The sequence below is a fragment of the Bison bison genome, unplaced genomic scaffold (genome assembly GCF_000754665.1).
Source record: "Bison bison bison isolate TAMUID 2011002044 unplaced genomic scaffold, Bison_UMD1.0 scf7180017864300, whole genome shotgun sequence".
Classification (NCBI taxonomy): domain Eukaryota; kingdom Metazoa; phylum Chordata; class Mammalia; order Artiodactyla; family Bovidae; genus Bison; species Bison bison.
This window is the reverse complement of record NW_011494872.1, coordinates 681,209-699,631: the sequence shown is the minus strand read 5'-3', so window position 1 is coordinate 699,631 and position 18,423 is coordinate 681,209. Positions and strand designations below refer to the sequence as shown.

The following is an 18,423-nucleotide window of genomic DNA, read 5'->3' as shown; positions in this document are numbered from 1 at the left end:
ATATTTTAAAATTTGAGATGTTAGCTGGAGAACTTAAAAAATCATTCAATTCAGTTTGGATGGCTTTCTGGTGGAAACAAAGCTCCCGAACATACATTTCATGGCTCGTAGATCACAATCAGTGCCATGGTTTTTATGAGCATAGATGAATTAGTGTGCTATGTGGGCAGATCTCCTAGGGAAGGTTTTCACAGGCAGTGTGCCAGTAGAGCTCAGTTTGAACTTGTAGCGACATGAGAATTATTTTTAAAGGGTGTGGGTTCTTCATTCACATGTCTTTGGTATTGTGTGTAATGTGTATACACAGTTCGGGACCAGAATGTGGTCACAATGAGCTTGAGCTCTGCAGCCAGGCTACCTGATGCCCTCTCGTTGGTGACTGTGTGTCTGTGGGCTGTCACCTTTTCACTGGGCTTCGGTTTTATCATCTGAAGAGCAGTGGTTTCTGCTTTGTACAGTTACCCAGTTATTGTGAGGATGAAATGAGGTAAACATGTTTAGAGCACTTAAACGCAGAGGACCTATTCAAGGAGCTGGTGGTACCTACTGTTATTGGAAGATGATGGCAGCAGTCATGTCAGAGGCAATTCTTGGTCATGTGTTGGGACGATCTTGAACTGGGAACACTCTATAAAAGACACTCACTAGGAGGGGGTGGGAAGGGATGTAACATATTAAGTACTGAGTTTCCTTATAGTGTGGAGATTAATGCACAATCTTAACTTCAATAACCCTAGGAGGAAGGCACTATTATCTTCATTTTAGAGATGAGAAGTCTGAGGCTGAGAGAGAATAATTTTCCTGGATTAACACAGTAAATGGTATATATCGCCTGAATGTGAAGTTGGTTCTGATGGTTCTGTTGGTTCTGAATCTGAAGGTTTTCCACCGCCTGGAAGAACATGGAATAATTTTTGCTTGTTCCAGTTTGGAATATTGACGCAATGTGGTATCAGTCTTCTGTGAAAAGGATTTTTCTTGTTTGCTTGTGGTAGTTCAGAGTTGGATCTCATGAAATCTAATCTGGATCTAAGAGTTGCAAGCTGCAGTGCCAGCTCTCCTCCCGATTTAGTCTGAGCTTCGTAGAATTTGGGGGAGATGAGCCAAGTCAATCGCCTAGTTCATGGCTGAGGAGACTGAGGGGTGGTGTCTGGTGACTTGCCCAAGGTGAAATGCCCGTTGGTGGCAGAAACTGGAAACAGATCACAGACCCCCAAATTTACAATCCAGTGCTTTTTCCATTGTACTCTAGGAAACTCTCCTGACATAGGGAACCGTGTGTGACTTAGGATATATTTGCAAATGTTGCTTTATCTGATACAAACAAAATATGGCTAACTAAGAAGTTGAAAATTGCTTGCCTGCATTTTTGCGCTAGTTTCTTATTTCAGCTGAAGGTGGAGTTGCTCTTTATGGACTAATGGTTCTGCGTGGGTTGGGGGCCAGGCTAGTTTTAGAAATTCTATTGCTGTGATTCTCAAAATGTGAGTCATACTTATTCAAATGTAGATTCATGGTCATCTTCTCAAGACATGGGTAGTGTCTGGGAATCTAAACTTTATTTTGAGCAACCACCACAAGTGAGTCTCAGCTGTGCTAAAATGAGAACAACTGCACTTCAGTTAAAACGGTTCTCATGGATTGTTACCAACCAAGTATTGGAAAGCCTGAGAGTGAGAGGCAAGCCTTTGCAAGTCTGTGATGATTCACGGCAGCTGAAGGCCCCGCCCAGATTTCCCTGTTTGCCTTTCAGGCGGCCTCCAGCCCTCAACCTTGGTGTTAATTTAATGCAATGGAGAAACATGTCTTGGCATTTGATTATGAAGCAGTGATGGAGTGAAGTTGAAAGTGAACAGACTGATTCTTTAAACTCCAAGTTAAACACGTTCTACTCTTCTTCTGACACAGAATGAGTCACTGAAGGCTTGTGGTGGAAACAGAAATCAGATCCTGTAAGAATTTGGGCGGGGTTGCTGTTTGATCCATTATGCTGTTAAGAAGACTTTACAATGTTGGAACTCCTTGTTTTCCTAGTAATATTTCCCGCTGCTAATTTATTATTTATTGCATGGGAGACCTGGGTTCGATCTCTGGATTTGGAAGATCCCCTGGAGAAGGAAATGGTAACAAACTCCAGTTTTCTTGCATGGAGAATTCCATGGACAGAAGAGCCTGCTAGCCTACAGTTCATGGGGTCGCAAAGAGTTGGACACGACAGAGTGACTAACACATGGATTATTTGCTGTATGTGAAACATGAATGAATGGGGCGGGCAGGGCAGAAGGAAGGAAGTTTCAGAGGTGGCAGAAGGAAAAGTATAATATTAAAAGTGCAGAGGCTGAGTTTTTATTTCTTGTTTGTTTAGAAAGTTCAGTGTGGTTGGTAAGTAGTGCTTCTTGTGTGTGACCCTCTGCCTGGTTCTGTTACATTTTACATGCAGAACTATACAGATGTCCATTCATGAGCATTCCACCTCTGCTGATATATTTGGCATTTTGTGGGAACAGTTAGTTCACAGATGAGAGAAGGGAAGGGTGTGCCAGAGGAAAGCACCCGGGGCTGGGAGTGGCAGAACTGAGGAGACAGAGCTGTGTGTGTATGTTTTCTGAAAAGATGTTACTCTCTGCATTAGATGAGTGTGGGGAAACACCCTGGCGGAGAGGCCCAGCAGATAGTTTTGAAATTGTAACCAGGGAGAGAGTTGAAGGCATTGTTTTCATAGAGGCAGACCATATTCCAAGTGTTGGTGGGAAGGCGTGGCATGCCCAAGAGATAACGCTTATGGAAAGAACCAGCCTGATGAATGGAGCTTGGGAGGCGGAAGAGAAGTCAGTGAAATGGCTGGACAGTGAGCAGCCAAGACAGGGATGGGTTGGAGATGCTGAGATGTCTCAGATGACAAGGGAAGAAACAGTACCGAGAAGGAAGTTTTTATTAACTTCCTTTTATTAACTGTGAAGTGTCCTAAAGAGTCAGGGAAGAAAAGGACAGAAGGGCATTGGTGAGCCTCCAGTGAATGAATGCTTCTAAGTTGATTGTTGGAGCAAAAGCAAGTTTTTAGTAATAAATGGGTGGTGGGGAAATATAATCAGAAAATGTAGAACCACTCTTCTTTTAAAAAAAGTGATTGCAGTAGTCTCCTTGATTGTTTTCCCCCGCTCCCTGCCGCCCCCACTGATGCCTCTATGGGGCTTCCAAGGTGGCTCAGTGGTAAAGAATTCGCCTGCCAATGCAGGAGACTCAGGAGACTTGGGTTCGATCCCTGGGTTGGGAAGCAGAAAGTGGCAACCTGCTCCAGTGTTCTCGCCTGGAAAATTCCTTGAACAGAGGAACCTGGTGGGCTTACAGTCCGGTGGGGGGGGGCGGTCACAGAGTCAGACATGACTGAGCATACATGCGTGCACCCACACACATCACTCTATAGTCTGTTCTCAATCCAGTGGCCAGCAAGCACGCTAGATTTTGTTACTCCCCATCTCAGCATTAGCATACATCTAGCCTCCCCATGGCCTGCAAACCCTACACGATCTGTCTGATCTCACTTCGCATACCCCCACCTCACTCTGCAGCCTCTCAGGCCTTCATGCAGGTCCTGCAACACAGCAAGAGTGCCCCCACCTCAGGGCCTCGCACTTACTCGTCTCTCTCCCTGTGATGCAGTCTGCCAGATGTCTTCATGACTCAGCTGCTTCAGGTTTTGATTCAAATATCACCTTTGTAGTACACCACTGTGAAGACCAAATGTCACTCTGTAGTGAAAGGAGAGAGGTGGATCGTCTCTTTAAAGACACAGTAGAGGTGCTTCCCTGGTTGTCCAGTGGTTAAGAATCCACCTTGCAATGCAGGGGACACTGGGTTGATCCCTGGTCTGGGAAGATCCCACATGAAAAGTGAAAGTGAAAATCGCACAGTGGTGTCTGACTCTTTGTGATCTCATGGGACTGTAGCCTGCCCAGCTCCTCTGTCCATGGAATTCTCCAAGCAAGAGTACTGGAGTGGGTTGCCATTTCCTTCTCCAGGGGAATCTTCCCGACCCGGGGATCGAACCCAGGTCTCCTGCAATGCAGGCAGATTCCTTACCAACTGAGCCACCAGGAAAACCCTAGTGCAAGTGAGCCCGTGTGCCACAGCTGCTGAGGCCTTCGAGCCCTGGAGTCCATGCTCTGTAACAGGGAACCCCTAGCACCACAGCTAGAGGCAACCTGCGCTCAGCCTCAGAGACCTAGCACAGCCAAAATAAATAAATACATAAATACTAAAAAGACCCCCCACAGTACTGAGGTAAAGGCCAGGGGTAGATAATTTAGCGTGAGAAGTGGGCTCATGGTCAGGAGCACGGGTGAGTGGATTATGGTTAAAAGCGTGCTTTTCCCTTTGATATAAGAAAGAAACGAAAGAGAGAAATGTTTTGAAGTGTCAGCTTGAGATGAATAAAACTGAAATATGGTTTTAGAAAACCTTGCCATCAGTTCAGTTCAGTTCAGTCACTCAGTTGTGTCCAACTCTTTGCGACCCCATGAATCGCAGCACGCCAGGCCTCCCTGTCCATCACCAACTCCCGGAGTTCACTCAGACTCATGTCCATAGAGTCAGTGATGCCATCTAGCCATCTCATCCTCTGTTGTCCCCTTCTCCTCCTGGCCCCAATCCCAATGAGTCAACTCTTCACATGAGGTGGCCAAAGTACTGGAGTTTCAGCTTTAGCATCATTCCTTCCAAAGAAATCCCATGGCTGATCTCCTTCAGAATGGACTACCTTGCCACAGTTACCTCTAAATTGTGCAGATCCATCATCTCTTTGTAGAAAGTGGGGATAAACATTAAAAGTAAAAGCTCCCTGAGGAGAGAAACACAGAACTGGAGGTGTTCCCTGGTGCTGCCCTAACCTGGGTCCCTGCTGGACTGTGAGCTAGTGAGATGCAAGAAGGGTGGATACCAGTACTGGCATCAGGGGAGGGTGCACAGGAGAACAGAGAAGAGAGGGGAGCTGTTTGTGTGGAAGTATGCCTCACTTGGGGCTTCCCAGGTGATGCTAGAGGTGAAGGACCCACCTGCCAATGCAGGAGACATGGGTTCACTCCCTAGGTCGGGAAGATCCCCTGGAGGAGGGCATGGCAACCCACTCCAGTATTCTTACCTGGAGAATCCCATGGGCCGGGGAGCCTGGCGGGCTACAGTCCATAGGGTCGCAAAGAGTCGGACACGACTGAAGCAACTTAGCACACACACACATGCCTTGTTTGAAGCTTGAGGGGATGGGGTAGGGCATTTTGCTTTCACTGTGGTTGTAAGTGTGAGAAGAAGTGGACTCGTGGCTCCTCACGTCCTGATCTGGGCTAAAAGGACCTCATACCAAAGGTGCAGTGATAGAACTGGAAGAGAGGAGATGATAGTGGGTCCTTGACCTGCCGTGTCTCTTCTGCCCTCATTCCCCTTAGGAGAATCCATGAGTTGGCTCACTTCCTTTGCAAGAATGGGATCGAAGAAACTGATCAAAAAGGATTTGGTGGAGGTGGAGGAGTAGGGAGCTGGTGGGCAGGTCTGTGGGTCTTTATTTCTGAAGAAATGATTCATGAGTTGAAATCTGAAAACCAGAGAGGTTAAGTGCTTGGAAACAAACAATGAGGGAAGTGTTTTAAGAGCGCCTGGTAGCTTCTTTTGGCAGGATGATGTTAGGAGTTTATGAAAACGTAACAGGGAGAAATCGTTTAGTATGATTAATTTAACATTTGCTGAAATAATGTTTTAAATCTCCTCAGGAATATAGTTAAGACAGGGCATTTACTATTTTGCGAACTCCATTCATTCATTAGGCACCAAATTGTGTATGGCAGAAAATTGATGGCATAATGTTTGGTCATGCACGAAGTTCCTGTTCTCTCAGGCTCCTCACAGGGAAGCAAGGTGGGTTTCATGTCTTGTGCCAACTCAGGTTGGCGGTAGAGCCTGCTGGGAGTGCCGCCACGCTGCTGTTTTCAGATAAAGTGTGCGTTTGCTGAAGTAGAGACCAGGTGGGTTAGCTGGGTCCACCATGCAAGGGAACCAGGAATGTGGTGTGAATATTGCAAATGAGCCTGTTGGTTTGAAGATGGATGGTCACCTGGAGGGCTACATAGGGACTCGATCCGAAAACACATGGATAAGAGAAAATATGGAAGAGTGGGTGTGTCAAGACACTAACTTGAGAGCGCAGTAAGCTACAGAGGCATGACAGGGGAGGAGTATGAGGCTTTTTGGACTGATATTTTAGAAGAACTAGCTGGGGCTGTTCTATACAGTTTGGGAGATACGGTGGGTCCGAATGGGGACTCCTTAGACACATTGCACTTCCCTGATAGCTCAGTTGGTAAAGAATCCGCCTGCAGTGTGGGAGACCTGGGTTCAGTGCCTGGGTTGGGAAAATCCCCTGGAGAAGGGAAAGGCTACTGACTCCAGTATAACGGCCTGGAGAATTCCATGGACTGTATAATCCATGAGGTCGCAAAGAGTTGGACATGACTGAGCGACTTTCACTTTTTCACTAGACACATTGGAACTGGGCCCTTACACTGCTACTTACTACCTCTGTGGCCTTGGGAAGGTCATTCATCTCATCTAGTCTCAGCTTCTTCATCTCATAAAGGCAACAGTAATGGTACCTACCTCAAACTCTGTTGTGAGGATTAAAGGAGACGATGCCTTAGACAATGCCCTGTCCATTTTGGTAGCCACTAGCCACATGTGGTTTTTGAGCTTGAAATGTGACTCATGCATATAAAGATGAGCTGTGAGTATAAAATACACACTGGATTTTGAATACTTTTAGTGCCAAGCTACTGCTGCTAAGTCGCTTCAGTCGTGTCTGACTCTGTGCAGCCTCATAGACGGCAGCCCACCAGGCTCCCCTGTCCCTGGGATTCTCCAGGCAAGAACACTGGAGTGGGTTGCCTTTTCCTTCTCCAATGCAGGAAAGTGAAAAGTGAAAGTGAAGTCGCTCAGTCGTGTCCGACTCCTTGCGACCCCATGGACTGCAGCCTACCAGACTCCTCTGCCCATGGGATTTTCCAGGCAGGAGTACTAGAGTGGGGTGCCATTGCCTTCTCCGTTTAGTGCCAAAAAGTGTAGCAAAACTCAATAATTTGTTTTGGCAATGGTGGGATAATAATTATTTCAATAATTTGGTGGGAATGTAAATTGTTAACAGCCACTATTGAAGACGGTATGGCGATTCCTTAAAAAACTATGAATAAAACCACCATATGACCCAGTAGTCCCTCTCTGAGGCATATACCCTGAGGAAACCAAAATTGAAAGAGACACATGTATCCCATTGTTCATCATAGCACTATTTACAATAGCTAGAACATGGAAGCAACCTAGATGTCCATCAATGAATGAATGAATAAAGAAGTTATTGTACATATGCACAATGGAATATTCCTCAGCCATAAAAAGGAATGCATTTGAGTCAGTTCTGGTGAGGTGGATGAACCTAGAGCCTATTATACAGAGTGAAGTGAGTCAGAAAGAGAAAGATAAGTATCGTATTCTAATGCACATATACAGAATCTAGAAAAATGGTACTGAAGAATTTATTTATAGGACAGCAGTGGAGAAACAGACAGAGAATAAACTTACGGACATGGGGGGAGGGGAGGAGAGGGTGAGATGTATGGAAAGAGTAACCTGGAAACTTACATTACCATATGTAAGATAGATAGCCAATGGGAATTTGCTGTATGGCTCAGGAAACTCAACAGGGGCTCTGTATCAACCTAGAGGGGTGGGATGGGGAGGGAGATGGGAGAGAGGTTCAAAAGGGAGGAGATATATGTATACCTATGGCTGAGTCATATTGAGGTTTGACAGAAAACAACAAAATTCTGTAAAGCAGTTATCCTTCAATAAAAAAATGAATTAAAAAAACTCATTTTTTAAATGTTGATTACACATTTATTGGTAATATTTTGGTTATATGGGCCTTCCCAGTAGCTCACATGGTAAAGAATCTGCCGCACTGTGGGAGACCTGGGTTTGGTCCCTGGGTCAGGAAGATCCACTGGAGAAGGAATGCAATGGAGAAGGCAACCCTCTCCAGTATTCTTGCCTGGAGAAATCCATGGACAGAGGAGCCTGGTGGATTACAGTCCATGGGTCACAAAGAATTGAACATGACCGAGTGAATAAAATGTTATTAAAATTAATTTTACCCTATTCTTTTTCCTTTTTTTGGTTCTTTTCCGTTTTCTGTGGTGTACTGCTTTGGGATGTTCACCGCGGTGCCTGGCACAGAGTAAACACTTGGGAATGTCAGCTTGTACTGAGCATCTCCCAGCAGGCACACTGCCCTGGTGCCTCCCTTGTGAGCTCAAGCCTGTGGCGTGAGGCCAGGTGTGTCTATATTTTTTTTTTGTATTGCCAGGTGTCTCTGTTGATGGCTCTTTGATTCTGACTGGAGTGGGCCTTCAGCCTTACTCCTCACCCCTTGAGGAAGGAGAATATATATCTTCCTAAAAAGAACACCATACTATAGGGGTCGGTAAACTTCTTTTCTATAAAGGGCTGGATGGTCAGCACAGTAGGTTTTGCTGGCCTGTGGTCTTGGTTGCAGCTACTTGGCCATTGTAGTGTGCAAGCAGCCATAGATGGTGTGAAGCAAAGGAGTGTGCTCATGTGCTAACAGAATTATCTGTGGACCCTGAATTTGGAGTTCGTATAATTTCCATGTGTCACTAAACATTGTTCTTTTTAAAAAATTTCCCAGCTATTTAAAATGCAAACTGTTTTTAGTTCATGAACTGTGCAAAAACGGGCATGGGCCAGACTTGGCCTGTGGGCTATAGATTGCTGACCTTGACATGATGAATGGCCTGTATATTTAGCAGCTCAGAGCTTGGCTTAAATGGTTTTTCATTTGTATAGCACCTAACAATTAGTTTATATTGTACCATTTTATTTATTTTATTTTTAGTGGGCTTTCATTTGACCTATTTTACACTTCATCAGTCTAAATGGAACAAAACATTGTATATGAAACTCTTATTAAGAAATTTGTAGGGCTTCTGTGGTGGCTCAGTGGTAAAGAATCCACCTGCCGATGCAGGACACACAGGTTCGATCCCTGATCCAGGGAGATCCCACATGCTTTGGGGCAGCTAAGCCTGTGTGCCACGACTATTGTGCCTGTGCTCTAGAGCCAGGAGCCACAGTGACTGAAGCCCTTGTGCCCTAGAGCTGGTTACTTTGCAGAAAGAGAAGCCACTGCAATGAGAAGCCCGCGTGCCACAGCTAGAGAAAAGCCTGTGCAGCAGCAAAGCCCCAGTGTGGCCAATAAATAAATAAATAACTAAAATTGTAAAATTCTTTAAAAAGAAACATTTGTAAGCAAGGAGAGGCAGGAGAGAGAAAAAAGTAAAGAAGTATGTAAGGGACCAAAGGACATTTTTTTGTTTTGTTTTGCTCGAAGTACTTTTGTTTTCTGTCTAGAATGAGTTTGTTCACTGAAGAGTTCCTTGGCTTAAAAATGACATTAAATCATGAAGCAGGATCATATTTTAAGGTTTTGCCTTCCATAAATTTGTGGTGGAAACCCCATTTACCACTTTGTCCCTTTGTAATCAGAGAAAATGCTGAATAATGAGGGTATTGATGAGAGAATATTTAATTTGGTAAAGAGATCAAATTTTTTAGCTGAAAAGGTGATTTCCTTAAGTTCTTTATTGTATATTACTGAACAGCAGAGAGCTGTCAAAAGTAATTCACCAGTAAACACTAAGTCAGGCACATACATGGTAGAAAACCCTTTTTTTCCTATAGAGAATATTTCTGGACCCGGTTGGATTTCCAATTACACATTCTCCTTTCCTTCAGCGATTTTCTGCAGAGCTGTTTGGTGAGCACAGATGTCAGAAGAGGCAGCCTATGGCATAATGGAGTGTGTTTAAAAAGTTAAGGAAAGGTTAGTTTTTGAGTATGCTTATTACACGATTTAAAAATAGCTTTGACTCTATTTGTAAATCAAATGACGGCCAGCTCTCAGGCCTGTGCCAAGTGTGAAGCTTTAAAACAAGGTTTCTTTTGAGTGGTTTTGGTGGCTCTGGGAAGGCCAAAGCACTGGAGGATGTTAAGATCGACTTTCTGTGGTAGTAACACAAAAATGATCTGAGTTTTACAGAGTTATCTGCAATAACATTGAGAAGGGCTTCACAGAACATAATGTATGTTTAGTCAGTGATTAAGAATGACATGCAGCTTTTTGGGAGGTGGTTACTATTTCCTGTGTCTGAGTCTCAGCAAAAGGCCCCAGCAAAAAGGAGAAAAAATTGCTTACAACAATTTGCAGATACCATCTATTTCATCTTCAACCTAGAAGCTCCAGAGAAAGAGATGACTATTTCTCATTGGCACTCCTACCACACTGCTCCGAATTTTATATTTTGCTGCTATAAATTATTGCTAGAATGTTAGGACTTTCAAATAAGACTTACCCAGTGCCTGGGAGATTCCAAGCTGCCCTTGTAAATTTAGAGGGAAGACAGCAAGTTAAAAAAAAATGTCAAGTACTTCAAGTCGACCTTTTAATAAGGACACATGGAACAAGTGAGAGGGCTTTAAGTTGGATCTCTTTGCACATTCTTCAAGCCACTTCCTGAATCCAGCAATATTTAGGGGTAGGCAGACCTCTCTCCTGCACCCCAGCTTTTGAGGGTAGCTGTGTGTTTCTTGAGTCTATGGTGGACATGGTCACCTGTCAGAGCAGTGGGACCTGGGCTTGCAGTCCACCCCTTCTTCCAGTTTCTCTCTGATGAGAAAATCCCTCGAAACTTGGACTCTATGAAGAGCTGCATTAAAATTTGCTGTGTGACTCAGGGAACTCAAACAGGGGCTCTGTATCAACCTAGAGGGGTGGGATGGGAAGGGAGGTTCAAGAGGCAGGGGGCACATGTATACCTGTGGCTGATTTATATTGATGTTTGACAGGAAACAAAATTCTGTAAAGCAATTATCTTCAATTAAAAAATAAATAAATTTAAAAAATTAAGAAAAATTTCTATGAATGGGATTTCCTGCACTTCAAATCTGGGTAGCTGGCTTTGAATTGCTGCAATGCTTGACCTCCTATTAATCAACCTACTGGATTTATTTGGATTGTAGACTCGAAGCTGCTTTTTTATTTTCTCCTTGCTCAGTGTCTTGTAGATAAAAATAAATTACTCTCCGTCCCCTGCCCCCAACACACACGCACACACACGCACACACACAGCCTTTAGTCTTTGTGAGTTTGCCAGTGATGGGAGGTAACTCTCTTGGCAGAAAGGAAGCACATTGTTTCCTCCAGTCATGGGGCTGACAAAACAGGCAACCCTGATGGTTTATCTTAAAGATGTGAAAAATCAGTGACCCTCTATCATCACTCATGCTGGCTTGTTGGGAGAAGAGCTCCTTGCAGTTTAACATTTTTGATTTTATTCCACTGTGGGACACTGTGGTGGGGTGCCGTGGCCTCCCTCCCAGAACTAGTGCATCAGGGATGAAGACTTATTCTCTGAAGTCGCTGGGGGATGTTGCAGCCCACTGCCTTCTGAGCTGACTCCTCGGGGACTGCACCCACTAGGGAGATTTGCCCTGCACCCTCCTTGGGGGAGGCCCAGCTTCCCCGCCAACCCTACTCAGGACAGCTCTCAGGGGTCGGACTGGCTTCTGAGGGCTCCCGATGGGTGTATCTGGAGCCTGCGTTGCAGCTCCTTCCCTCCTCCTCCCCAGTCCTGCCTCCACAACCCCCTCTTCTCCAGGGCTGGTCCCAGGCGCATGCCTGCTTTTTCATCACCATCTCAGAATTAGCTTCCCAGGGAACCCAACCTTAGACACCTATGGTTGTTTCCTTTGAAGGTGAGTTTTTCTGATCTTGAAGTTAACTTCAAATGTATCAAGACTGTGTAGTGTGAAGAAGGGATAAAAAGAGCTGAGAAATTGTCCAGTTGGTATCTCCTTTTCAGAAGGTTTTTGTATTACACAAATTGTTTAATGAGCTCCACCACTGCGGCTCCTCTAGGGGCAGGGAGAAACTTCATGGAAGAGTGTCTGGGTTCCCAGTGATGATTAATGTAGAGTTGAGGGGAGCAGGGAGTCCAAGAGACTGTGATTTTGAACCTGTCTGCGTGAGGGAGTAAGGAGCATACACAAAGAGGCTACCCAGGATGTGCAGCTTTTATGTAATCAAAGGTGGGTAGAGTACAAGAACGAAAGTACAACTGCTGGTAGAAGCGGAGGCAGTGGCTTAGAATCTCGGCTCCGTTACTTCTTTTTTATGTGACTCTGGGGAACTCACTTAAGGTCTCTGTGATTCAGGTTCTCATTTGTAAAATAAGGATACTAATACTTAAAATTGCTAGAGAATCTTTTTTTATTTCAAATGTGTTCCAGTTATCTATTGCTGTGAATGAACCACTCAACACTTAGGAGCTTCAAACAACCATAGTTTATTATTTCTCACGAGCCTTAGTCCTTCTACATATACACACAAAATTGGTAATTTGTCTTAGTTATTATTATAATTGTGAAATTTTCTAATTCCATGATTCCTTTTACATTTATTAATTGGAATTCTATGGTAAAGAATAACTTTTTCAGAATGTATATGTATAACAGAATCTCTTTGCTCTACAGGAGAAATTAACATTGTAAGTCAACTATCCTTCAATAAAATTAATTAAAAATAGTAAAAAAAAAAAAAGTAACTTTTTCTTCTCCCTCATTTAAATTATATACCAGCATAAATTCATAAGCTCTTATTTTATTCTGTAGGTTATACTCCATTATTTATTTGAATGTTCCAGTTATCTGGCCATTATCATCATCATATTCAATCTGAACATTCACATAATTGAAAAATTATTTTTGCAGATTTCCGATATTATTCCTGACATCATGCATGCCTAGCTTTCCCTATTATCAGTATTGCTCATGAGAATGGTACATTTTTTTCTTACCAAGGATGATCCTGTGTTGTTATTTCATAATCTCCCAAACTTCATAGTTTACATGTTTACATTAAGATTCAGTCTTGGTGTTGTAAATTCTATGGGTTTTGTTGAATGTATAATGACAATTTGTCCATCATTATAATATCATACAGAGTATTTTTACTGCCCTAAAATCCTTTTTTTTTCTGTCAAAGATAAGTTGACTACCTAGAGTAATGAAATTAGAAGCAAAAATAAACAAATGGGACCTAATTAAATTTAAAAGCTTTTGCATAGCAAAGGAAAGAATAAACTAAAGAAAAGACAACCCTCAGAATTGGAGAAAATATTTTAAAATAAACCAACTGACAAGGGATTAATCTTTAAGATATACAAACAGCTCATGCAGCTCAATATCAAAAAAAAACAACAAACAACCCAATCAACAAATGGGCAGAAAATCTAAATAGACATTTCTCCAAAGAGGACATTCAAATGGCCCACAAACAGATGAAAATATATTCAACATCATTAATTATTAGAGAAATGCAAGTCAAAATTACAATGAGGTGTCACTTTACACCAGTCAGAATGGCCATCATCAAAAATCTACAAACAGTAAACGCTAGAGAGGGTGTACTGAAAGGGGAACCCTCCTACACTGTTGGTGGGGATGTCAGTTGGTTACCGCCACTATGGAGAACAGCATGGAGGTTCCTCAAAAACCTAAAAATAGAGCTACCGTCTGATCCAGGCAATCCCACTCCTGAGCATATATCCAGAGAAAACCATAGCTCAGAAAGATACATGCACCCTGAAGTTCATTGCAGCACTATTTACAATAGCCAGGACATGGAAGCAGCCTAAGTGTCCATCAGCAGAGGAATGGATCAAGATGCGGTACAGATGTACAATAGAATATTATCAGACTGTAAAAAGGAATGAACTAGTGCCATTGCAGAGATGTGGGTGGACCTGGAGAGTGTCATACAGAGTGAAGTAAGTCAGAAAGAGAAAAACAGTTGTCACCTAAAACTGCCTATAGGTGGAATCTAGAAAAATGGTACAGATGAACTTATTTGCAAAGCAGAAATAGAGTCACAGATATAGTGAACAAACTTATGGTTACTCAGGGGAGGGGGAATGATATGAATTGGGAAATTGGGACTGACATATGTACACTGCTGTGTATGAAATAGTAACTAATGAGAACCTACTGGGTAGCACAGGAAGCTCTACTCAGTGCTGTGTGTGCGTGCTAAATCCATTCAGTTGTGCTCGACTCTTTGCCATCCTGTGGAATGTAGCCCACCAGACACCTCTGTCCGTGGGATTCTCCAGGCAAGGATACTGGAGTGGGTTGCCTTCCTCCATACTCAGCGCTTTATGGTGGCTTAAATGGGAAGGAAATCTAAAAAAGAGTAGATATATGTATAGGTTTAACTGGTTTGCTTTGCCATACAGCAGAAACGAACACATTGTAGAGCAACTATGCTCCAGTAACAAGTAATAAAAAAAAATTGGTTGACTGTTCTCATGGAGTCTATTTCTAGGCTCTCAACTCTGTTCCATTGATCTGTCTATCCTTTTGCTAGTATCACATGGTCTTGATTACTGTAGCTTTATAGTAAGTCTTGAAGTCAGGCAGCATTATTCCTCCACCTTTATTCTTCAGTACGGTTAGCTAGCCTGCGTCTTTTGCTTTTCCATGTAAACTTTAGAGTCAGGTTGTTGATATCCATAAACTCCCTTGCTGGGATTTTGATTAGGACTGCGTTGACTCTAAAGATCGAGTTGGGAAGAACTGATGTGTTGATAATTGAGTTGTTCTATTTATGAACACTGAGCGTCTCTCCATTTATTTAGCTCTTTGATTTCAAAGATTTTTTTAAAAAGTATTTATTTTTAAACTTTGGCTGCATTGGGTCCTAGTTGCAGCATGGTGGCTTTCCCTGCAGCATGTGGGGCCTTAGCTCCCGACCAGGGACTGATCCCGCATTCCCTGTGTTGTAAGGCTAATTCGGCCATTGGACTAGCAGGGAAGCTCTGTGGTTGAACCTGGAGAATTAGGTAACATGTCAAGGGTAGGACTAGTGGTCTGATTGCAGAAGCCACCGGCCTGACCCCTGTTGCATGCTATGCCTGTCTGTTCCCATGGGGTAGATGCCCGTGGCCTCCAGGAGGAGAGGGGCTGTGTCTGTCTTATTTACTGGGTTACCCTTAATAAGTGTTTCTTAAATGAATGAAGAAACTGAGGGCCTGTTATCACCTATAAATTCATGTCACTTAAATGGGAACTTTGAATAAGTACTGTTTTATTTTTAACTTGGAACATTTTTCCCTAGCAGTAAATAGATTTGATGAGAAGTTGGCATGAGTTAAATTAGCAGTCTTTGTTTAGTAACTTACATGAAAAAAGTCTGCATCGTTTTAATACTAATGGGTCAGTTAGGAGTCCCAGCTCAACCCTGATGTGACTAATGCCTTCCTTTTTTCTGTCTGTCATGAGTGTATGAGAAATGTTCATTAGAAATGAACCTCAGCTTCTTTCTGTACACTGTATGAAGTGTCCCTCAAATATTTTTAACCGTAAAACAGCAAGAGGAGCAGCAGCAACACTGACACCAAAAATGAACGTGGAAAAGAGAAGCAGAACCTAGGTTTTGGGAAGAGGTTCACCCACTGATAGCCTTTTAACTCTTTGGCACAAGGATATGTATAATCTCTCAGGGGTTCTGAGCTTTAATAAAGTTGTTTTGGCTTGGCTAAATAAATTTGTGATTTAGTAAGTTTATGATACCCTGTATATTTGAAAGAATATTAGGAGAGTCTTAATGAGTTTTATGTTATATCATCATATTCAAATTATGACTGTTTTCTTCCCTGTTTTCCTTTTTAGGCTCTTTCAAGACACTTATTCTTCCATCAGTAAGTATTTATTTTAAAACTTTGGTTTCATAATTATACATCATGTCAGTGAAATGAATTTCCGATTTTGTTGACTTTCATACTGATTTGCGTGCCTTGTGAGTTTGGCTGGAGTTCAGTTCCACCTTCAGATTATTTAAGGATAATATTACTCCAGGGAGATGGGTTATTAGCCTCTTCAGACTCATCGCAGAGATTTTCCTTTTGTCAAATAGAGAACTTCCTGAGGGGAGCTGGCCTGGACTATTTGCACAGGGACCTGGGTGGGTTTGGTCCTGCTTCTGCCCTAATGAGCACAACAGTCTTGGGTGTGTCATTATTGCTCCCTCCCAGTTTCTTTGTCCTGGAAAAGGGCAGTGCCTCGCTGAACAGAATTGTTGCTTGAGGCAAAACAAACAAACAAAAATCAGTAATTGATACTGATCCTATCTTGGATTAAAAGTTTGATATTTTGTGTGTCATAATTCTGTATTGCTTTTGCTATTTATTATTGAGTTTTTTTGCTATTGAGTTACTTGATTATTGAGTTTTTTGGCACACTCTTAAATTTTACACTTGAGGCAAGTGCCTGGCTCACCTCACCGTGGTCCCAGCCCTGGAGAAGGGGATAAAAGTGTAGTCTGTTTCATAGAGGCTACCTTGGAGGTGAAATGAGATGTAAACATGCTGTGGCATCTGCTGTAGAAGTGGGAAGAGTTAGCGGATTCATGTTGATGTGTAGCAAAACCAATACAATACTGTGAAGTAATTAATCTCCAGTTAAAATAAATAAATTTATATTTTTTTAAAAAAGAAACCTGGTTATTCAATGTTGCTTAACTATTCCTGCTTCTCATAGCTTTGATTTGGAAGTCTGTCCTTTATAACTGTTTTCTTTTGGAGCTTCACACATTTAATGTATAGTTAAACACAGCATCCACCAAGAGGACAATTTGGTGTACTTTTCTGGGACTAGATGAGTAATGACTTTGACCTTGACACATTACACACTTATGTAGGGTCAGCATCTCCCGATAAGCCAGGTTCCCCATTACCTCTTGAAGTTTGCTTATTAAGCACATTCAGAAACCACATTCATTTTGAGGGGGAGTTCTTAGTGAATGGGCTTCCCTGGTGGGTCACTGATAAAGAATCTGCCTGCAATGCAGGAGACCTCCGTTCAATCCCTGGGTTGGGAAGATCCCCTGGAGAAGGGAATGGCTACCCACTTCAGTATTCTTGTTTGGAGAATTCCTTGGACAGAGGAGCCTTGTTGGGGTGTGGGGGGAGGGCTACAGTCAGTGGGATCACAAAGAGTTGGGATGCCTGAGTGACTAACACTTTCACACTTTTCACACTCTTAGAGAATACAGTGCTCCCAAACAGTTCTTCCCCCTGGAGTAGGAAATGGCAGCCTGCTCCAATATTCTTGCCTGGAAAATTCCATGGACAGAGGTGTCTGGTGGGCTACAGTCCATGGAGTTGCAGAGTCAGACACAACTGAGTGACTGAGCACAAACAATCCGTTATAAAAAGGCCTTGATTTTATTCAGTCTCTAAGTTATATCTGTCTCTTTGCCACCCCATGGCCTGCAACATGTCAGGCTTCCCTGTACTTCACTGTCTCTGGAGTTTGCTTAAATTCATGTCCACTGAGTCAGTATTGCTATTTAATCGTCTCATCCTCTGCCACCCCCTTCTTTTGCCTTCAATTTTTCCCAGAGTCAGGGTCTTTTCCAGTGAGTCGACTCTTTGCATCAGGTGGCCAAAGTATTGGAGCTTCAGCTTCAGCATCAATCCTTTCAGTGAATATTCAGGTTGATTTCTTTTAGGATTGACTGGTTTGATCTCTTTGCAATTCAAGGGACTCTTAGAATCTCCAGCACCACAGTTTGAAAGCATCAATTCTTCAGTGCTCAGCCTTTTTTATGGTTCAACTGTCTGTACAAGTCATCTGTATGTGACTACAGGAAAAACCATAGCCTTGTCTATACAGATCTTTGTCATCAGTGTGATGTCTCTGCTTTTTAATACACTTTCTAGATTTGTCATAGCTTTTCTTCCAAGGAGCAAGTGTCTTTTAATTTCATGGCTGCAGTCACTGTTAAAATCATGGCTGCAGTGATTTTGGAGCCCCTAGAAACAAAATCTGTCACTGTTTCCATTTTCCCCCCATTATTTGCCACGAAGTGATAGGACCATGAACTTAGTTTTTTGATCGTTGAGTTTGAAGCCAGCTTTTTCACTCTATTCTTTCACCCTCATCAAGAGGCTCTTAAGTTTCTGTTTGCTTTCTGCCATTAGAGTGGTTTCATCTGCGTATCTGAGATTGCCAATATTTCTCCCAACAATCTTGATTCCAGCTTGGCATTTCACACCATGTACTCTGCATATAAGTTAAATAAGCAGTGTGACAATATACAGCCTTGACATACTCCTCTCATAACTATTGTATTTCTTACCTATTACGTTTGTACTTACCTTACTAAGAAATATACTGCTGTAATAATAGAAAGTAGGGGCAGGGGAAATGAAGGCATAAGTAGGCAGAGTGGGGTTAAGAAAACCCCCAAAC

At 42.8% G+C, this 18,423-nt stretch overlaps 1 protein-coding gene across 1 annotated transcript in view; it reads left to right on the top strand.

Annotated features, from left to right (window-relative positions):
• The window catches only part of CD109 (CD109 molecule), a 135,832-nt gene that overhangs the window by 6,146 nt on the left and 111,263 nt on the right, over window positions 1-18,423 (top strand). Inside the window, exon 3 of the mRNA XM_010851263.1 lies at window positions 15,841-15,869. Coding sequence (XP_010849565.1) covers window positions 15,841-15,869 — 29 coding nt within the window. The remainder of the gene's footprint in view (window positions 1-15,840; window positions 15,870-18,423) is intronic.